Source organism: Lepisma saccharinum, chromosome 4, assembly GCF_977018435.1.
Source record: "Lepisma saccharinum chromosome 4, izLepSacc3.1, whole genome shotgun sequence".
Taxonomy (NCBI): Eukaryota; Metazoa; Arthropoda; class Insecta; order Zygentoma; family Lepismatidae; genus Lepisma; species Lepisma saccharinum.
The window spans coordinates 60,103,294-60,126,977 of NC_139232.1; the positions used below are offsets into that span (position 1 = coordinate 60,103,294).

At 39.4% G+C, this 23,684-nt stretch overlaps 1 protein-coding gene across 1 annotated transcript in view; it reads left to right on the plus strand.

The window, feature by feature from the left end:
- LOC145987165 (alkaline phosphatase-like) overlaps positions 1-22,607 on the plus strand; it is a 60,608-nt gene extending 38,001 nt beyond the window's left edge. The window contains exons 4-10 of the mRNA XM_083121676.1: positions 5,316-5,489; positions 8,406-8,597; positions 12,427-12,631; positions 14,112-14,246; positions 20,231-20,422; positions 21,541-21,663; positions 22,284-22,607. Coding sequence (XP_082977802.1) covers positions 5,316-5,489; positions 8,406-8,597; positions 12,427-12,631; positions 14,112-14,246; positions 20,231-20,422; positions 21,541-21,663; positions 22,284-22,477 — 1,215 coding nt within the window. The 3' untranslated portion in view covers positions 22,478-22,607. The remainder of the gene's footprint in view (positions 1-5,315; positions 5,490-8,405; positions 8,598-12,426; positions 12,632-14,111; positions 14,247-20,230; positions 20,423-21,540; positions 21,664-22,283) is intronic.
- The last annotated feature ends 1,077 nt before the right edge of the window (positions 22,608-23,684 follow it).

Below are 23,684 nucleotides of genomic sequence, written 5' to 3' on the forward strand. Positions count from 1 at the left end.
CTCCTAATATAAGCAGGATATAAGGGGGCAGTCACTTTTCTACGGGGAAATTGTACCCCCTTCTCATATTAGCAGGATTTAATAGGGCAGTCACTTTTCTACGGGGAAATTGTACCCCCTTCTCATATTAGCAGGATATAAAAGGGCAGTCACTTTTCTACGGTGAAATTATACCCCCTCCTAATATAAGCAGGATTTAAAGGGGCAGTCTCTTGTCTACGGGGAAATTGTACCCCCTCCTAATATAAGCAGGGTTTAAGGGGGCAGTCACTTTTCTACGGGGAATTTGTACCCCCTCCTAATATAAGCTGGATATAAGGGGGCAGTCACTTTTCTACGGGGAAATTGTACCCCCTTCTCATATTAGCAGGATTTAATAGGGCAGTCACTTTTCTACGGGGAAATTATACCCCTCCTAATATAAGCAGGATTTTAACGGGCAGTCACTTTTCTACGGGGAAATTATACCCCCTCCTAATACAAGCAGGATTTAAGGGGGCAGTCACTTTTCTACGGGGAATTTGTACCCCCTCCTAATATAAGCAGGATATAAGGGGGCAGTCACTTTTCTACGGGGAAATTGTACCCCCTTCTCATATTAGCAGGATTTAATAGGGCAGTCACTTTTCTACGGGGAAATTGTACCCCCTTCTCATATTAGCAGGATTTAATAGGGCAGTCACTTTTCTACGGGGAAATTATACCCCCTCCTAATATAAGCAGGATTTAAAGGGGCAGTCACTTTTCTACGAGGAAATTATACCCCCTCCTAATATAAGCAGGAATAAAGGGGGCAGTCACTTTTCGACGGGGAATTTGTACCCCCTCCTAATATAAGCAGGATATAAGGGGGCAGTCACTTTTCTACGGGGAAATTTTACCCCCTTCTAATATTAGCAGGATTTAATAGGGCAGTCACTTTTCTACGGGGAAATTATACCCCCTCCTAATGTAAGCATGATTTAAGGGGCAGTCACTTTTCTACGGGGAAATTTTACCCCCTCCTAATATAAGCAGGATATAAGGGGCCAGTCACTTTTCTACGGGGAAATTGTACCCCCTTCTAATATTAGCAGGATTTAATAGGGCAGTCACTTTTCTACGGGGAAATTGTACCCCCTCCTAATATAAGCAGGATATAAGGGGGCAGTCACTTTTCTACGGGGAAATTGTACCCCCTCCTAATATAAGCAGGATTTAATTGGGCAGTCACTTTTCTACGGGGAATTTGTACCCCCTCTTTTAAGTGGGAATTGACAGGCAGTCATTTTTCTACGGGGATATTTTACCCCCTGCTTAATTGTCGGGAACTGAAAAGGGCAGTCATTTTTCTCTGTAGAAAATTGACTGTACAGTCATTTTTCTACGGAGTCCAGATTCCCCGTCACGAAAACGGGGAATTTGGACTGCGTAGAAAATTGACTGTACATTCACTTTTCTACGGAATCCAAATTCCCCGTTACACCGGGAAGAAGGTGGCAGGGGGTGGTGTTAGCCAAGGGGGTTAGCCCATAAGACACCAGACGTGCCCGTTTTCGCTTTGGCACAGCGAGGAAACTTTCGCAGTGTTGACACAGTTGCCATCTTCACAGATAAGTCGCTAAATACGACGGATTTGTAAGACCCGTTGGGGAAGTAATGCTTGAAAAAGGTACTATCTACTTTTCTGCCAACTTTTGGAGAAACGAACCTAGTATTTTTCCAAAGTTAAATGAACATTTTGATAATAGATAGATGCGCCTAGAGGGCCAACCAGACTTTATAAAAATATAAAAGTAAAAAATCCTATGGTGATGCGAGTTTTCTTTGGCATTTCGACAATTTCTTTTTACATCAAATGTCTAGAATATTTTGAACATCCAGTTGGAATACGTGTGCATGGGGAGGAGAAGGTGAGAAGATTTGTTTTCCCTTCCTCTTGTAATTGTGTTTTTAGTGAAGTGTCCTGTAGTGTATAAAGATGGGCTTGTGAGTGAAGATGAATCGTATTAGTGTGTTATTACTTAAACACACACTGTTTTCCACGTTACCAAACGAGGATAAACATGTTGCCCAGTGGGGCAACCTCAAGGAGGGAGCGGGGGGCATTGCGGAGTTTTTTTTTCGATTTCTTAGTCACGTTGGCACTACCCATCATACTTGCCGCCGGCCGCCACTGGAATAAGTTAACAATCACGGTGTATTATTTGTTATAGATAAGGACAAGAGCGCTTGAATACTCTAAAAACCAACTTTGTGTACACAGAGAATTGCGTTATCAAAGGCAGTTGCTATCAATCAGGATTACGTGATATCACGAACCTTAGCGGAAATCGAATAAAAAATCATCATATCCAATCACAGAGTGCTTTGTATCCCGAAAACTGCATGAAGTTATCAGACACCAATGAGGAGAAAAACATTTCATCTACTGTTTTGTCGAGTTATTGATTTGCTTTACTTTACTTCATTTCTCTGCTACTTTTGGCTAATCGTGAAGATGAGTCTGAGTGATGATATGATGTTCTTGATGAAGAGACATTCACAAATACCACCCATGTCTAGGCCGAGATTCGAACCCAGAATCTCTGGCGTTGTAGCGTCCTGTGCCAATCACTCCGCCACAGATGTTGACACGACTTTGTCGCCTCGGTGGCTTAGCGCTACCTAAGATTCTAAGTTCGAGCCCTGGTTGTTTCCTTGTGAATATCATTCCATCAATTTAATCAAATCACCATTCACACATCACAATCATCGAGATTAGACTAAAGAGGCAGAAAAGCGACGTAAAATAAGAAAACTATACATACTTCGTCTACGTACGTAACATAAGGCGCAGGGCCTCCCAGATGGCGCAATGGTAGCGTCGACGCCTCGTAATCAAGGGGTCCCGGGTTCGACACTCGTTCGGATACAACTTTAAACTGTAGATCCAGTCCCGATTAGCCTTGATGTGCATAAAATAGATTTAAAACACCAACTCAGTCAATTACGTAAGGCAGTTTGTAGCCTTGTTCTAGTCCAAGCGTTTTGATTTGCTTTCTTCACATTACACTCTTACAGTCACGGACACTGCTGGCCTGTAATAACTCTATTTAGTTTCAATAGAACCCAGAAGTGTTTGTGACTGTACAAGTGAACAATGTGCAAGTTGATGAAAGGTCCATTGTTTCTGAGCAATATGGAACAAGATGTGACGAATAGGCCATTAGCATTAATATAGAAAACACTCCTACCCTTTGAAAATGTGATAATCTCTTCATTAACGTCTAAAGGTCAACCATAGCTCCTGGTGACATCTAAAACCAACAATAGAACTTTATTGAAAGCAGTGGGTGGCAGGCAATATAAATTAACCCCCCCCTTTCCGATGGCAGTAATATTATTAGTGGGGAGCGGATTTTAAGGTGCAGCATCTTTCCAAAAATATAGCTGTTTTCATACCGATCGTTTGAGATATGTATTTTAGGACATGAAATCAAGGAAAATGAACACACTTTGTTGCACCTTTTTGCACCTTTTCGTGAGATTAGCACATTTATCCCCTTTTTACCCTCTCTTTGATCCTTCAGCACCTTTTCCCTTCCTCTTTAATGTTTTGTTAAAAAATCGGACAGAAAAATAAATAATTTTCACCCTTCTTGAGCAGCTTCATACAATCCTATAGTCTCATTTTGTAGAGCAGAACGAGAACTATAAAATGGTATAAGATAATCATTGCGGCCCAAATAGTGCTCAAGATAATGTACCAAACCCTCGAGAGAATACTCAAACTTCAACTAAACCTATTTGGTGGAACCACAGTTCTCTATGAGGTCCGCGTGCATTATATACAGAAGGCGCAGGAAAAGAGAGCATTGAATAAGGACATTTTATCAGCAGCTTTTAAAATCATTTTCAGAACCTCTTTTTGCCTTTCCCGACCATAATTTTGCACATTAAAATCCTCTCCCTAGAATTAAATAAATGCTGTTGTAGCCTATAAAACCTAATCATCAAGCTGAAGGACAGACAGTTTACAAACAACCGACCATAGCTTCGACCAATTCATTCAACTGTCTGGTGTATGAATTCGGTCGTTGGCGAAACCATTGATCATGCTTCCCACGTGCTTCTCACTTATCATTCATTCTATTTCAGTGTAAGTTAAAAATTCACGCAGCGAAGACAATAAGGAAAGCCATTTATAGGAGATTCAGTTGACACCTGCGCATCAGATGTAATAGCCATCTATTTCTGTCTTTATAGCGGATTCATAAGTAACATGTAGTTGCATTTTTATTGTTCTCTCGCAAGCAGTTTTTTTAATAATAAACTCTGCTGGTTAAACCCCACAAAAACTTACTTTGAATCTACTATCCTGCGTTAAGAATTTAATGTGGGTTATTATGAATTTCTGTATCATCTGCACCTCATGTTGTAACTGGTGCTCTCGGAAATGATTTGAAAATAATGCCATTGACCTGTACTTGAAAAGCTGGGACAGGAGAAAATTGCGAACATATCGTTGTAGTTCTTCTGGAGGCTTCTGGACAATTCCCTTTAACAGAACAGTAGTCGAAGGGACATAAACTTACAGTATTCCTATTGTTAATATTACAGTCCTCGTACATAAACAAAGATGAGAACACATTTTCTTTTGAAAAAAAAAACTTAAGTTTACTTTCTTACACCGCATAGAAGGGTCTTATTTTGGGGGAATTCCCTACTTTGTTATTGAATTCCCCTTCTGGTTGCTAATTTATGGTACTTGTGCGAGGTAACTAAATACACAATTTTACATAATATTCATATGCTTCAAGAGAAATACTAAATTTTCACCAACTGGAAATACCACACTGTATGCATTAATTTGTCATGATACTGAAAAGAATCGGAGTTTTCTTTTTTCAAACTGGCAAAATTAACACACTCAGGTTCGAATCGTGGGTAAGGTACGGATGCATAGGCGCTGACTTTGGGTGGCCAAGGCAAAGTCTGCCCACCCAAAATTCAGTGGTAGAGGGGCACATTATATATATATATATATATATATATATTTACATACATAAAATATTGTTTATGGCAACCTTGCCCCCCAAAAATTTATCTTAAGTTGGCGCCTCTTTACGGATGTGTCATTGTGCTCGTCCCATCATCAGTTGATCATTCATCTTCAGCGTGGCGATTAACCCAGGAAGTAGATAAGCGACAAAAGATAAGCGGAATAGAAAGAAAGTAAGTACTTTAGATGAGCGATGAAGCGGCTATAACGAGTTCTTAATTCGATAGCTTGGAGAACCTCTTCACAACGATGAATACTCTGCACTAACATATTATCTCCTCTGCACTGTTAGACATACTGCGTGGACAGGCAAGTGGCCGATTCCGCCTGCTCAGCAACCGCCTATCTGTGCGGGGTGAAGGGCAACGATGCAACCATCGGTGTGACGGCAGCCGTTCTGCACAACAACTGCGGAGCCATGAACAACGAGAACAACAGGGTAGACTCCATCATCAGATGGGCCCAGGTTAGTATCTAAAACCCTTCCATTTTATTTTTCCTATCTTATTTACGAGTACAGTCACCGGCAATAAAAATGGGACACCGAAACACTCGTTTTCCTGCAAGGAGTTATGTGTGTTGCCTAACTCTAGGCGGTGGTAGAAGTTCCCATTGAAAATTTACTATTAAAATCCACTTTACGCCATAGAGTTAGGCAACACACATAACGTCTTGCAGGGAAGCCTATATTTCAGGATGTAGGTGTCCTATTTTTATTGCGGGTGACTGTACATCTTCAGATAATACAGGGCTATTTCATACAGTCCCTATCAAAAGTTTAAGACCACCTTGTCATGTGTTTTTCAGACAAACAGAAAAAGTACATATGCGAGTGCTTTTCATGAAAAAACACTTTAATACAAAATTGGAATTATTATGTAATGTTATTGAAAGCTACATCAAGATCAAGAAGTGTTAGAGCATATTAATGCACTTATAACTAATAGATGCAACTAAAGGTACAATTTGTAAAATCATTAAATCTGAACTTTGAAAATATACTTGCAAACAAACATTTCTCCTGAAATTAGATGAATGAAGTGTGAAATTTTGATAGTCAATAGTCCAACTTTGAGTTTCAAGCACATTTGCACATGCTGCGGACCAATTTCTGGCATTCTTGGGGTGTAATCTCATTCTATACTTCAGAGATAATCCGGTCCTCGCGTACAGACGTTACCCTGGGGCTGCCGCAGCGTGGTTTATCAACCACTGTACCTTGCTGCTTGAATTTGAATTTGTTTATTGTGTTCGTCACACAGGTCATACTCAGATTCAATGCGACTGCAATTTCTCTATTGGAACCTATTGCATCTGTACGTACCAATTATTTGCCATTTCACGGCCACGGGCACAGATTTTTTTCCCCATTATCACGTAGCTTGCGATTCAAACAGCCTGTTTATTATCAAGCGTAACGAAAACAGGTTTGGACTTGCACAATGCTGCTACTCGAGATATGTCTTTCTGCGCCATCTATTGACACACATTTGAACTAACGACTGATAAAATTTGTTCACTCCAGCGCAGTCGCTGAGGAAGATATTGTTATCTGAAGACCTCTCAGTTTTCGCTGTATTTTTTTTTATTTTGCGAATTTTAGAAAAAAAATATTAAACACGAGAATTACTTTTTTAATTTTTTTTGCACCAAAACCTTCGTTCATGTTCCACAATACAGGCAAAAATTCAGTACTGTCATAACGACGTCGGTTTCGTGTATACACATTCATCTGTACTTCAAAATGCTGGATTTTTCAGTTAAGAAATTTGATTTTCCACTTTCGTATTTCAAGAACTACAAGACGTATACCTATATTTTTTCGGCAATATATGCCTCACACACTATATTACTTCCATACAATTTCAGTCCATATTTGTACCAAAAACTTTTGGTCAGGATTCATTAATATGAAAAATATTGGTGGTCTTAAACTTTTGGTAGGGACTGTATTTTTCTTGGATTTTATCGTCTCTAATTATCCTTTTAAATATTTCTTAATTTCTTTTTCAAATATATTATCATCATTATAATTGGAATGCTTGGACGCCTCGATGTTGGGTGGTCGACTTACGCTCTTGGTACTGAAGGATCCGAACTCAATTGCTGCTTTTGACATGCGCCGGTCTCCGTGGCGGAGTGGTTATCGCCTCTCGCTACGATGCCATTGGTCCCGGATTCGGATCCCAACCTGACCATTGGTGTTTTTTGTGAGTGTCCCTTCATCAATTTCATCATATCGTCACTCATTCTCATCTTCGCGATTAGCCAAAAGTGGCAGAAGAGGAAAGTAAAATAAATCAAATAAATCAATCATCCTCGTGGCCGCGAATAACCTAAGGCAGGGAATCCATTTTGAACGACACGGTTGGACACAACACAGACTAGCATTGGTCACATTGATCTTAAGGAAATCAAATGAGAAGTACTTCGGTTCAGTTTGGTACATAAGTGTAACGAGAATGAAACCCAGTCTTGGTCATGTGTCTCAACGGCCAGCTGTTTGCCTTGAACGTTCGGTAAATTCTACACCACGTTCCGCAATCGCTACCATAAGGTCCTCATCTTATGAGTTCTATCATTGAAGCTGTGGGCTAATCCTGTGTCTTGCCAATCGCTTAAAATGGATTTTCTGCAGAAGTTCGCTTGTCGAGAATTATCTTCAGATTTTTTAAAAAGTCTAACAATTGTTTGCAAAGCTTTGATACTTGAATTTTGAATAGATTGGAATGTTTATCAGTGTAAATAGTAATTATCTGAAGATAACACGGAACAGTTTGTTAATACAATGTAAAAAGTAGGAAAAATGTTCCTTGTGGCGAACATCTGTGTGTGTATTTAGGCGATATTACAGATAATAATGTTAAAAAATTCCAGGATTTTGGTCTGGAAGAAATGAATGATTGAATACGCCTTTTTACAGGTTGCTGATAATATTTGTCACTCATTCACCCTTATCGCGATTCAATTCTAAGAGAAAAATCATCGCTTGTAATGTATGAAAGCCTTATTCGGGCAACTGTTATACTGGTTGTCTCCACTTTAACTGTGCATCAAGTGGCCTATACTACGCCCCAGGAGTCGTTGGAGCAATACCTCGCATAACAATAGAGAAGGGGAGAAAGCAGGTGGGTGGAGCTTAGCAGTACGCGGTGCTGTCTCCATGTAAATCCTCTCCATCTCACGTGTTCATTGGTCGAGCCCTCTCGAGTCATTACTTGCGCAGAGGGTATGTTTCTGTTCTCTTGCTCCAGAGACTCATGGGACAGAGTATAGTACTGTCCTAGTCACAGTTTTCATTTTTACTATCTTTGCTTTGGTAAATCTTCCCGTTTATTTTCGTTCCCGGTCGCCTCACATTTGATCATTCGTTTGATTTCAGGAAGCCGGAAAGGGCACGGGGATTGTGACAACCACACGCATAACCCATGCCTCGCCAGCCGGTGCGTATTCTCACGTGGCCAACAGAGACTGGGAGAACGACCACGAAATCACAACGAGTGGGCAGAATCCAGACGTATGTGACGACATTGCTGAACAGTTGGTCAATGGAGAAACCGGAAGTAACATCAAGGTAAGGCCAGCCGTGTAGTCTAGTCGCAAAATAAGCAGTACCAGAGCGCTTTACAAACTGCATCACAATGACATAAAATACTAGTAGCAAATACGCTAAGAAACACGATATGGTGTCATAGTTGTTAACAAATGTTTATTATTATTATTATTATTATTATTATTATTATTATTATTATTATTATTATTATTATAACACTGACTAATAGATTCCTTGGTTGATCGTAAATCTTCAGGAAGATTTCAGAAAAAAAATATTGAATCACTCACAAGAAGAAAAACACCTCGTCAGAAGAGCCTCCAAACTTCCCTCTCGAAACGTGAGTTTCGTCACAAGTGCCTCCAAATAAAAATAAAAATAATTATCATCTCGTTGTTTTAGAACAAATTAGTCACGTTCGGTTTAGTTTAGATAGACATATAACAAAATAAGCAACGCCATTTTGTGAAACTTCAAAGAGAATGGTTGTTTGGAAAACACCAAAAAAACGGCACTTCTTTTTCTGTTCTCACGACGATAGGAAATCGAAGGCATTCTCGAAGAAAAAAAATCGTTATAATAGCTTAACGCAGAATTGAATAAGCTAAATTTTGATGGAACTCGTTTTTATGTAGGTCTACTAGTTAATTTTTAATTACAGTCCAACCTCGAGTAAAAATAGTAAGGGGCTGAGGCTATCTCCTTGTTTAACTACTTTATTCATGTTGAATTCTTTTGATTTCTTGCCTCTTATTCTCACTATTCCTTTAACAGTCTTGTAGACACTTTGTATTCTTCTTACTAGTTTTTCTGAGGCTCCTATTTTATGTAATGCTGACGTGGTACTGTATCGAAAGCTGCCTTTAAACCCAAAATGGCTACAAATAGTTATTTTTCTCTGCCAAGGAATTTATCTATAACTTGTAGCGTGAAAATGTGATCTTGCATTTGTCTTCCTCTGCTGAAGGATGCTTGTTCTTCTTCTAACTCCTCGTCTACTTCATCTCTTAGCCTTCTTTCTACGATTCTTGTGTATATTTTTAGAACATCTGAAGATAGACAGATTGCTCTATAATTTTAACATTTTACAGTGCTACCCTTTTAGTGGATTGGTATGATCATGGTTCTTTCCCAATCTTTGGACATTTTAATTCTTTTCAATGCTTCATTACAAATCTTCCACAACCATTGTACAACTTTCTTTCCTCCCATCTTTATTAGTTCTGGGTATCCCCCGTCTGCTCCTGCTGCGTTTTCTAATTTCACTCTCTTTATTGCATCCTCTACTTCTTGCATTTTTATTTCATTTCTTCCATCCTCTTCTACATTTGCACTCTCTATTGCATCTTCTTCATTCGTATTCCCATTTTCATATCTAAATGTGTTTTCGTAATACTTACTCCATATCTTCAATATATCTTCAGTTTCTGTTTGGATCTTTCCGGATTCATCTTCTATGTTTCTTATTCTCTTATCATATTTTCCTTTCATTGCTTTTACTGTCTGCCAGAACTTTCGACTACTCCCTTGATAGTTTTTCTCTATTTCTGACCCAAACTCTTACCATGATTCTTTCTTTGCTTGTCGGACTGCTTCTTTTGTTTCATTTCTTCTCTGAACATACTCTTTCCATTTCTCCTCTGTCTTATTTTCCATGTACCTCTTGCATGCTTGTTTCTTCCTTTTAACTATTTCTTTAACCACGTTATTCCACCATCTTGATCTTTTCCTTTGATCTCCTATGGTTGTTAAGCCACAAACTTCTGTAGCTGTCTTAATCAATACTTTTTTTTTTTAGAATATTCCATCTTGCTTCTAATTCTTCTTTATCTTGGTTCTGGATACTTAGCTCTCTCTCTCTTTTGCTCAACTCTTCTTTCACTTGTCTTTTAAATTATTTTTGCTTGCATTCTGTTCTTAGTTCTCCTATTTTAATTTTTGTGTGCTTTCCTTTTTGTATTTGTTTAGGTTCCTGAAATCTTGTTTTCATTATTAGTAATTTATGTTCGGTGCTTAGTTCTGCACTTCTTTACACTCTGACATCTTGTATTGCATACCTTGTATTTTCTGTGTAAGTGAAATAATATATTGCACTTTTTGCTCTTCTCCTTTCTGCTACAAATGTTATTTTATGTACTGTTTTATGTTTTATATGGAAAAATGTATTTCCTATAAGTAAATTATTGTCTACACAATATTTAATCATTATTTCTCCATTGCTATTTTTCACTGGTTCCGCTGTATGCTTTCCCATACACTCGTTCTCCTTCTCTGGTTTATTTCCAATTCTGGCATTCCAGTCTTCCATGATGATCACATGTCTCGCGAAGTCCTTAGCCTTATTCATAGCATTCTGTAGGTTGACATAGAAAAAATTCTTTTTTCACATTAATTTGCATCCTCTGCAGGTGCATAGATCTGAATAAGTGATATCTTCTCCTCCATTTCCATATCTACTCTTAATATTCTTGATGTAATTGGTTCCCAATTTTCTTCGTACATTCTTCTTCAAATATTATACCTACACCTTCTTTTGCTCTTGCTTTCTTATCTTCTTCTGAGAATATTAAGGTATATCCCTTATTCATCAGCATCTCTCCTGATCCTTTCCTTTTGGTCTCGCTTGTGCCTAAGATTTTAATCTTGTATTCTTCCATTTCTTCTATTATGTCACATTCTTTTCCTGTATATTCCATATCCCAATAATCATTTTCCTTTCCTTGCCTTGTCGTTTCCATTTGACCTGTCCGGCATCTACTTTACGTCTTCTCTGAATAAAATGAATTTCGACGTCACGTGGGTTATTAGCCCTACGGTGAGTCTATCCGAATGAAGGGGCTACCTTCTTATGGCTTTCCGGCCTGCCAGTTTGGAGGGTTTAATCCCTCGCAGTGTCACAGCCATTCTGTTGCTCCAACTCCGCCTGTGACTGTCTGGTTCTAGACTCTTTTGGACTGATGTCCTCATCGACTCTAGGTCAGTACTGAAGAGGCTGCTTGCTGCCCCTCTTAAGGAATTTTTATCGACTTCCCAGTCTAGATCCACAGTGTTTAGCGAAATCAGGGTCACCTCGAGAAGTATGTGTTCATCAAACACACACTGCGGTCTTGGCAAGGGAGAGGTTATATGTTCACTTCACCTTACCCTGGGTTGCCTCTCGACCCCAGGGGGAAACTTTAGTCATTAAATTAATGTTGTTTTGGAATTTTGGAAATTTTAATCTTTGTTTAAATGGTAGAGTGTAAAGGCATAAGCTGGTTTCCGTATTTTACGCTGAATTTATTTTTTGATCTAACGCCGTTTTTACTTTGGTTATTCTGCTCGAATACTAACTGAACTTTTTTCTGTTATTTAACAATAAAAATAACAAACTTTCTGCTTTCCTGTAACTTGAAATGAACCAGAACAATTTCGAGAGGATCGAAGTACCTGTTCTAATATTCCTCCCAACGCATATGACTGCAGAGTTTCTCGACATAGGAAACAGTTAGTGTCTTGTCAAAAGATTCAAAATCCACTGTAAATAACAAAGATTTCTTATAAATTAAGAATTTCGTCTTCACCTAGTCCTTAAATTGGTTTTAAAGGAATTCTACGTTTAAGATCTCTTGATAATGGACAAAACTTTTAGCAGTGGACATACCCTACAAGAATTGCGCAAAAATGCCAACAATAGTCACCTGGATAATCATATTTTCATTATCAGTATTTGTGTCCGGTGACAAATAGCCTAGAATGTTGCATACCACACGATGTTCATGTGGGCTTAGTAATCTCCATACTCGTTTGCTGTGGAAAACGAAGTCGAGAACTTGAGAATTTGTGATGAACCTTCCTTATACCCACGCAGGTGATCATGGGCGGTGGACGTCTGGAGTTCCGACCTCAAGAAGTGGCGGACGAAGAGCACCTAGCCGGGGGTCACAGAAGGGACGGCAAGGACCTCATCAGTCAATGGCAGCAACAGAAAGCCGAGATTAACGCCTCGTATGCCTATGTCTGGAACAAGGAACAACTGCTTAATGTGGACTTGGACAACACTGAGTACCTTCTGGGTAAACACAACACACACACACACCCCGATATATATAAATCACTCAAATTGGGAATTGTTAGATGGGGGATATTTGGTCGAGCCTTGGCGATAACTGATGGGATGCTTGTAGGGTTTAAAATTGTGGCATAGAGTTAGGTGGGATGTGACGTCACAATTGTCACAAACCGTTATCTTACAGTTGGAATCTAAATATAGATAAAACTAGTTTTTATGATTGATTGAGTGAAATTAAGAAGTTGAGTGGCTCTATAGTAAGGTTATTTGTGCCCCTCATAATATACAGGTCGATTAATAAGCATAGGAAAGACAGGTTTTACAGGAAAACAAACAAACATTCTTAATTAAAGGTCACTGTGTGTAGATAAACACCTTATCTAGACTAAAAGCAATAATAAGAGGACCAAAATATTTAAGTAATAGAACTATAATCAAAACTAATTTTCACTAGTCGCATTCTAGTTTAAGCCTAATCAACATATTGTAAAAAAAATCCGAGGCAAAGTTACCATAATTCGTAAGTCAACTACGAAAATTTGGTTTAAACTAAAATGTGACTACTGAGAACTAGTTTTAAGTACAGGACACCTGATTGAAATCTGGTTTTCGCTATAGATATTTGCTAAAAGCAATTGTAATTATAATTCGTTATTGGTATTATTATGAAGAAAGTATTTTGGTGAAGTTGAACCCCCGAAACCCCCCTTTTGTTTTACACCATTTCAATGTTATCTATGAATTAAAGTGTTTAACAATATGAAAAACTAAACTCCAAGGTACAACAGCCCTCTAAGGGCCACGACCTGCCAGAGCGGCGTTTCCATTGGGTGGTGATGATTGGTCAGCTGACCGAGTCCCATCTCCGCTGTATTCTGGCTATAGAGACCGGACCTCGCTACATCTTTTCAAGTAGCTCCACAAGTCCTCGCCACACTGAGTGAACGCAAAATTTGTGAGGGCTCCCTCCGGTAATCAAGTCCATGACCGTTCGCACTAAAGCCGAGAGCGTCATGCGTTTGAACGCAGGACCCCCTGAATAACAATTAACAATAATTCAAATCATGTTAACATAACATGTATTAACACCAAATCGTATGCGGATTAAATATTATATAGTCCTCCCGTTGATCTGTTTTGGCAATATAAAAGTTAGAAATGGTTGGATGCGGATATGAAATGATTTTTCTCATACCGAAGTTTGCTCATACAAGTAAAAAGAGAGTAAAGTTTTGAAATCCACGAGCATTTTTATTGTACGTCAATATACTTACTGCGATGGCGCAGTGGTAGCGTCGTCGCCTTGTAAGGGGGTCCCGGGTTCAATTCCCGGTGGAGGCACATAGTGGTTCGGATCCCACTTTAAACTGTAGGTCCAGTCCCGTTAGCCTTACTGTGCATAAAGTGGACTTAAAACACCAAATCAATCAATCAATCAATATACTTATAAATCATTATATATTTGGTTATTTTTTTATTCTCAGGATTATTCGAAACCAGCCACATGAACTACTTCATTGAGGCCAACCCGGAAACCGAACCCACACTCTCGGAGATGGTCTCCGTTGCTATCAAAAGGCTGCAAAGGGACGAGAACGGATTTATTCTTTTCGTTGAAGGTGAGACCCTCACAAATATGATTTGTGTGATGACACATTATGCCAGAATGAACAAATTCATGTGTTTCTTCAATCCAATCTAGAAAGGGTTTTGCAGTTACAGATTTTCATTCGATAATCTAGATTTAGTTTTTTTAAAAATATATTACTTATTTTAAGCCTGTTTTGTACCTCCAAACTACTAACACTTTGGGAATCTTATAGACTCCAAACAAACAAACGAACTCTCTAGGATTCCTAAACCCGTAGGTTCATTGTCGCAGCAACATACCGTTTCCATATGTTCTGTCTTGGACAAGATCCATTCAACATTTACCAACCTTGCCAATTTTCTTCTGTCCGTCTCTAAATTGTCCCTCAAACTTGGTCTTGAGCTTCTTACAAGTTTGTTACCATCATGCTTCCCAATAAGGACTCTGTAATCAGGGCGGCCTGACTGGTCCACCGGGCAAGATTACAGTGCACCACGGCACCTCGCGACCGTTGAGGAACAGAAAAAGATTAATACACTATGTATCGTCGTCATAACAGCCTATTAATGCTATTATCTCTAACAGATGTACATTTTAGACAATTCAAATTACGCTCTAAAAATATCAAGCTTGTATTTTTTCTTCATAGGTGAGAGCACAAGGACATTAATTTATATTGATTACAAAACCACGTAAATATTGAATGTCAATAATTGTTTTATTAAAATGTATGCACAGTAATTGAAACCTAAATAATCTTTTGAAAATATAATGTTTTGATTAATTTGATGATAACGGTAATTTTCAATTTCATCTGAACTCTTCCAAATGTACAACTACACCAGAAATTCATAAGAATTGCTCCGAGGCAATGAACTTCTGTAAGCTGCTTAGTCGGCTGGTGTAATCTTTTGAGCAGTGGGAGGACCAATAGTAATCTTATTTCCCCTGGTACCTGGACTTGCCCAGAGTTGATGGCTAATAATAAAAATGAACTCTCCAACCGAATGTTACTAAAGAATGTACTAATGAAACTGAACCGCTCTATTGATGTTTCCAGTCCGGTTTTGCGTCCAAGTTCTTCTTTCCTCTCCCAAGTGCGCCTTATAGCCCCCCCTATCGACGTATTCGTAACATACCCTTCGGTATGTGGGATCGAATTGGGTTAGTGTAGCTCACTCATCATTCATCCTTGATTATGGACCAACTCGCTATTCATGGTAAGCTTGATGGTAAGGTGCGAGAGATGATAAACGTACACATATATGGCAAAACACAACACTTGAGTTTTATACACCCAAAGACTGGATCAACATGGTAAATGGAAAAGTATACCTGTCTCTGCCTGGAGATGGATCTCCCACTGTGAGTAATTATGATGGTAACTGTACTGTGTGTCGAGAGCTTGATTTGCAGCTCTCTCCGACGTTTCCTCGCTCAAATCGCAGTCCTGCCCCTCCCAATCTCGCTCAAAACCGCCTCATGGTCTCTCTCCTCCCAGATATTTATTCTGATCGATTTTACTAAGCAAATGCAGAGTCAGTTACCTCTATCCTCTTCCTGGTTTCACTTGTTTACATGTTTCCGCCATTGGTGACCAGGAAGAGCTTAGATAATGTCTGATACTGCATTCCTGATTGTCAAGTTCCTGTCTTGAAAATGATGGCTGAATAACTGGCATTTGGAGATTCATTATATCCATGCATCTAATTATTTCATAGATCGTTACGTATTCTTCATTTAATTTAGGAGGTGAATACAGATTATGCAGTTCAGTATTACGTAACCTCGACTCTACTCTTTCTTCATCTACATTTTGTTCCTCCTCTATGGTTAATAGAGATGAGAATGAATGACAAATTTATTAAATAGACGAGAGTAATTGAACACAAAGGAAAAAAGCTTACCTTGCAGGCACTCGGAGAATGTAATTTTAACTACTACACACAAAGGCTGGCGAGAAAGTATGCAAATACGAAAATAGTAAAATTGGAAGAATGGTAATGGAATTCGACCATTTGATGAAATAACCGCTTTGTGGGACTTAAGGGGGAGAGGAACAATTTCCCCTACGTCCTTCTCTCTTCGGCAGCTGCCGATCACTGTTGCCAGCTTCGCTCGTTTGGAGCCAGATCTGGCTCTTTCATGCACTCGTTTGGCAGTGAACTATGGCACCCGCCCCCCTGCCCCACTATGATGCCATCACTAGCTCCTGCTTACATAGACAACTTCTGTCATAAGTATACATTTTACACGTGACGTAATATTGTCATATTGGCTGCGTCGCCCCACTCCCTCTTACATCCCCAGCTACTTTTCTTTATAGCACTCTGGCTGACGTGAAGAAGACGTAATATTGTTATCCGGGAATACTTTATTTTCGATTTCATATCACCATCGCTGGATTATTGAGATGGGTGATGCCGCCGGATCTAGACGGTGAAAACTAAGAATAAATTGCTTGTTTTGAGTTTTCTTTTAATTCTTGAAGCTCTTATTGATCCAAATAAAGTGCACGAACATGGTGATGGACAATTTGCACGGTAATACTCATGGATCCCACTGTACGAGTACGTGGATCCAGGAGTTTATTCTAATGTTTGGCTAATTCTACAACAGCCTCAACTTAACAAACGGGATATAGGTATATGCAATGATCATTTTTGTACTATAAAATTGCCAGTGAACTGCCCAAATACATTTTAGGCATCGTAAAACATCAAAATCTGCAGATTGAAAAACAAAGGAAGTAGAAATTTTCGAGGGTGTGCGGTCGAGCACCATCCCCGTCGGGGCGTTGTACGTATTGGATTTGACGGTTGTTAATTTTTGTGAAAGGCAAAATTATGATTTTATTTTATTTTTGTTATTTAGCGTGCCTCTGTGATCGCGTAGTTGTAACGTTGTCGCCTTGTAATCAAGGGGTTCCGGGTTCGATACCCGGTGCAGGCACATGGCACAGCGGTTCGGATAACACTTTAAACTATAGATCCAGTCCCGATTAGCCTTTCTGTGCATAAAATGGACTTAAAACAAGAATTCAAATTATTTATCGTCACTGGTAACAGTTCGATATATCGGAAACACATTAAAATCTGATATTTTGTGTTTCGCATGGTTCGTACTTTCCAATATTGTATTGCGGAACATAGTTCAAGTTGCCATTATGCTTTTTACACGAAAACAAACACAATTTTTAACATTTAGAGTGCTTTTTTTGATTCCTTCCTTCGCTTCCGTAAAACACAATATGGCGGGCGCATCTTGACTCACGTTGTGGGTATGCAGTGTTTCAACCTTCTTCACCGAAAAATACCTACTATCTTGTTCGTCACGTGTGCAAATTAGCTGACGGATAGCCCCACGAACCATTGACGGATAGCCCACGAACCATTCACGGATAGCCCCAGAACCATTCACGGATAGCCCCACGAACCATTTCCATAAGGTTAGGTTAGGCAAGCATAGTAAAAAAAAAGGAGTTTGAAACACTGACAGTGGGTTACGTCATCGAACATGCAGTGCATGGCAATTGTGCGTCGGTGAGATATTTCTCTTGAAAAATATATGATTTCCCGGTCAAATAAATTCCACGATGAAAGAAAATACCTCGACGAACGTTGGAAAGCTTGGAGAAACTCATTTCCGTAAGAAGTTTCTTCTGTAGAAATGAAGAAATGTGTTTCCGATATATCGAACTGTTACCTCGTCACTTTTCTACCACTTTTGCCTGATCGCGACGATGGAGATGAGTGATGCTATAATGAAATTGAAGAAGGGACACTCACAAAGAACGCTTATGCCCAGGCCAGGTTTTGCCCCCCCTCCCGCTCCCCTCCCCCTCCCCTGCCGTCGAACTGCGCCGTGCTAACCATTCCGCCACGGAAGTCGTCTCGGCTCTGACACAACTTGCCCTTCTAATAATAATATTTGATAAGTTAATAAAGGAAGACTCTTGCACCTCTATAGGCATTGTACTGGTTATGCAGGACATTCTGTAGAATACTGTGTACATTATTAAAATTGTTTTGAATTTTTCATGAGTCAAAAACAGTTGTTTGACACTCGACAAAGAAGAAATTATTGATTATTGAATGGTTTCTTCGATTACAGTGTCACTAATGCTTCACATATTTTTCATAGAGGAATTGTGTATACTCTTTACATTACTATGGAAGGAAGGTTACTCGTTGGCTGCAATACAAAAACCAACGATATAATGATTGAGTTGGTGTTCTAAGTCCACTTTATGCACAGTAAGGCTAATTGGGGCTGGACTTACAGTTTACCTAGGTAATGTGGGATCCGAACCACTATGTGCCTCCACCGGGTCAACGATATAAGTGCGCATTTAGCTCTCCACCTGCACCGCAATGTCTGTGGTCCCTTTTCGCCACCTTGCAGCAGAAAGATAAAAAAACCTTTTCTTTCTCCACCATCAGGATTTTTCTGTAACTGATATCGATTCCGCCAGTCAATGGCTGAGGGTTAATGAATATAATGTAAATAGGAGAATCCACTTCACAGTGGAAGCGTTCCTAGATTTATTTTGTCAAAAATTTGTCTGAAGTACTTATAAGAGATACTGTTATTATTCCAAAACACTCGAATAATTAAGTACATTGTTATTTACGAGATTATATCAGTCGTAATTTATTTTACTGCAACTTTTCTTCTTTTACACTTGTAGTTGTATTGATCATAAATACGCAAGGGTGTGAATGTACAACACTGACAACTTTTACACTGTGTAGAGGACATGAAGACAAAAAAAAATGATGCTACGAGCTGTTGAAAATGGCATTTTCTATCCTACATGTATGCAACTCAATTTAATAACTTCTTGGTTGCCACTGGTATTTATTTTTATTGTCGAATAAGATTCTAAAAGCGAAAATACGTCATGGAATCAATGTTATCCCAGAAGAGACAGTGTCAGGGTGAAGTTACTAATCTTCGTTCGCTCCAGATAATTCATTTACAAGGTTCCCACTGGCGTGAAAATCCTGGAGTACTTGGATAAGTCGGGAAAACCAGTTTAGGAGTGAGGTCATTGAAAACACAGGGAATTTTTTGAAAGCCTTCAAAACCTGGAAAAGTCAGGGGAATTAAATGAGTTTTGTTTGCCAAAATTGGTAACCGAAAACACTTATCCTTTTTTTTCTTGCCAGCGCTCTTCCTATTGGAGTAATATTGTACATAAAAAAGGTTATTTTTCTTTATTTTTAATTTATTTTAAAAAATGTTCATTTGATTAACTTGCAAAGTTGAAGTATAATTCTTATTTATTATCAAGGTAAATCATTATACAGTAGTCTGGAAAATTATTTTAAAGTACCTGCAAAAGTTATGAATTTTGATTTTGCAAAGTGGGTGTGAATCTTCATCTATCACCGCACACACACACATTGCTTATCCTAGGATATTTGATTTGCTTGCATTTAAAAAGCAATTCGTAAATTTTGTAAGAAATATTTATAATCCACAGCATTCCTGTAGTCTATCCCTACCATACCACATTTTCTCGCCCTCTGACAGAAATAAATGTTAGTGTCAACTGCGAATGTTTGTCACGTGATTGCATAGGTTAGAAAATATCATTCTTCAACAAGGATTCCTAGCATCGAAATGAGCAAAACGTTATAGAGTACATGGAATTGTCTACAATGATGAAGTCAACAACATTTTTTGTAGCATTAATATGTCTCCAATAATTTCTCTACACGGTATATGTAATACTGGGTACCGGCCCTGCGCTACGACGTCATGGGTACCTGGTTCGAATCCTGGTCTGTACACGAGTGTTCTTTGTGAGTGTTCCTTCATCAATTTCATCCTCATGGATCGTGATTAGTGGCAGAAAAATGACGTTATCCTAGAATGAGATTGAGGACAGATAAAAAGAGACTGTTCAGATTTAGGAATGCTAGAAAGTTAGTTTGTACTTAACTTTTATTATTTTTTTAGTTAATTCTTTGCTTTTGCATAATCCATGTGCTTTTTCTCCTTCAGGAGGTCGCATTGACCACGCCCACCACTCGGGTCATCCCCTGCGGTCCCTGGAGGAGACCATCCAGTTTGACGAGGCCATCAAGACAGCAATGGAGCTGACGAATGAGGAGGACACTCTTCTTGTTGTCACCTCTGACCACGCTCACACCATATCCATCAGCGGCTATCCTCAAAGGGGCAATCCCATTCTCGGTAAGTGGTTGTGGTACTATAGTGATGTTGCATAAAAAGGGGCCATTTTTGCAAATAAAAGCTGGACATTTTCTTCTCCTTGTGAGTAATGTTCCACCAGGATCGTGAGAACACCGATCCAGAAAGCCAGAAAAAAGCTGCAATGGCCACACCATGGATGAAGATTTTAGCGTATCAAGCATTCTTAAACGCACGGCCATGAATTTAGGCGGGTGGCAGAACTTGGCGCTGTTGCTAATTACGTCAGGTCACAACCCCGTGTGTTCGAAGGTTTAAGAGAATGACAGATCGCATTGTAGTGTTGGTCTTTGTAATCCATGTGATACAAACAGACAGTATTTGCTCGAAAGATCATGGATGACACGAAAGTGCCCCGGACAGAGGTCGGTCTGACACTCGAACTAGGCAACGCAGCCCGGTTGACGTTGCCACACAGTGCGCGGGAACCAGCGACTTTTGTCCCACAATCGCTTTGCTTTCCCTACATGTGGCACCAGCGCAATTCTGCCCAACCACCTATGTTCGTGGCCGTGCGTTTAGGTTGAAATTTTGAGTAGCATATGGATATGTGTGTGTTTGTTCTCTTACATCTATTCCATCAATTAATATTTCATCCATGTCGTTGTAATTAACGTAGAGAAATAGAAAAGCGACGTAAAACAAAATGGAAATAGATAATGTAGCTTGCAGCTCGAAAGGCTGTTAAACTACAGAATTTATGAATACACACAACAGCCAAACAGAGGGGAGAAAGTTGTGAGAGAACAGAAACTTCCTCTTTGGATTTCATTTTTCCGAAGAACAAGACTGAGCAACATAATTGGTTCGCTTAATTTTCCTATTTATAATTGTATTCAATTTCTTCGGCAGTTCAACTCCCCTTTAAAGTTGAGTGCGCCTGCGTGTGCGTGCGCACTACTATGACGATTAACGTATCTAATACCAGTGAAACATTCTTTTCCCCCCTTCCCAGTTTAACATCAATGAACAAAGAAAAGTAGCCATTTATGTTCCAACTGCGACGCACTCAATTCTCAATTGGTCATATAATGTAGCGTTTTTGTGATGAAACGGTAATGCTTATGGACAAATTCTAAGGTAAATTTTTGAAATTTCAGATATCGGAGGCACTTCTGACGTAGATGGTTTACCGTACACTACGTTGAACTATGCCAACGGTCCAGGCTACAAAAGGCCCACGAGCGAAGGCGGTCGATATGACCTCAGCAATGATGATACGAGTAAGTACTTGGTAACAATGTCACTATATATACGAAATACAAAATGTTATTGATGCCATTAATATGCTGTAATTAGCGACGTAGGCAATAACCTGTATAAATTGCAATTGCAGTTCGTCAAGATATCAAGTGTCAAGCAATTAGGCTCTCTATAGACTTAGTGCTACTAATAACCTCGATACATTAACATCACAGAATTAAAATACGTGCTAGCATATAGTGTAATCGGATCTATTTTTTGTGTCTACAGCTGACTACGCTAGTTTAGCTAGAGGACCTAACTAACATTGTAGAGCATAAGCAAGAAGGCTAGCGATAGGTGCGATGACTTCAACGTTTCGCTAGGTTATTGAAGGTTTCAGACCCATCCTGAATTTGCAAGTGCGAAACTACCAGAGCTGTTACGGAAATAATTGCACTCTAGTAATTTGTATACGTCTTGACTTAAACTGGGAAACTAGTCTGGCGAAGTACGGTTAAATTATCCATAAATTCATTCATACTCAATAAGACAGACCGCACAACATATCTACATTTTTAGAGCATTTTTAAAAGAAAAATACACTAATTATATTTGTAGTTTGCACCTGAAGCTCAGTTTTTCAATTTTGTTTTCCTAGCGGCCGATGGCTACACATTCCCCTCCGTGTTCCCCATGACGAGCGAAACTCATGGGGGTGACGATGTTGTCATCTTCGCCAGAGGACCTTGGTCCCATCTCTTCACAGGGGTCATGGAGCAAAACGTCATCCCGCACACGATGGCCTACGCCTCCTGTGTGGGGACGGGACTCACGACATGCGACAGTCCGTAAGATTTAATACTCGCCTGATGGCAACAGACAAACAACAGACAGCACACATCAAGCCTATCTCACGCTTTTGGATTTGGAAAACCCAGAGTCATGAGAGAAGAAGCAAAAATCTTTCAATCAAGAAATACGCAATGGCTCACCTGTTCTATGAATGTATATATACGTAAACAACTATTTGTTTTTATGTAAGTGTGTTCATTTTCTTGATCCTATTCGAGAGTTCCTGCTATTGTTAAATTATTTAGCAATGCTGTTCTGAAATCAGTATTACCAAAAACACTGTCAAATGACAAGGTAGATACATGTAATCAGTTCAACAGTGATGGCACTAGTGGGGAGGCAGAGGGTTGTTGGGGGGGGCAGTCACATTTAACATAACGTAGGCGGCAGACGACCCCCTCCCTCTGCGCCTTAAATACCGACCTTTCTCTTTGTCGCATGTGGTTTCAAACTGCATCCTTGTTGCTAAAGAGACCTTGGCGACTGTAATTGTAGCCTGGTTTATCCATTCATAGTGTTTCATGTTATGTGTCGTTTATTTTTAATCCTAGTATTGTCTTCTGAATGTTCTTTTAGGGAGAATCCACATCGAAGCGACAAGCGACTCGAATTGAACGCAGGATTGTGAGGCCTGTCAAGCCGATACGGTGTGAAACGTTGCTGCTGATTGGTTCGTTCCCAATTGTCCCAATGTCGCGTGTCGTTTGTCGCTTCGGTGTGAAATATTCATAACGGTCTGTTTCTCAAGTGTTTAGCGTTACAGATTTCGTGTTGAAAGGTTTGTCAACATATGGAAAACTTCCATATCAGCTACTTTTGGAAGAGTTCTTTCAGATAATTTACTTTTCCCCTTATAGCAGCAAATAGCGAACACACCAATTTAGAAACCACCCTATTTATAATCTACCAGCATCCATTGAGTATGGAGTTCAAATGCTGTTTGAAACAACATCTGAATAATCATTTATCAATGGTATAAAACATAGTGTTTGCAGCAAATGTTGACGGCAGTTGCTCACACCTTTTTTTCCCACTAAAATATGTAGAAAATGAGGCCGCGCGGCTTATACGGGTACAGAGCTCCTAACCGGGCGTAAATACAATTTATCCTGTATAGGTATGCAACCTGTTTGCTCTTCTCATGTCAATGTAGTTCGATAGCACACAAAACTTTAAAAATGTTTGTATGTATATTATAATCCGCGTA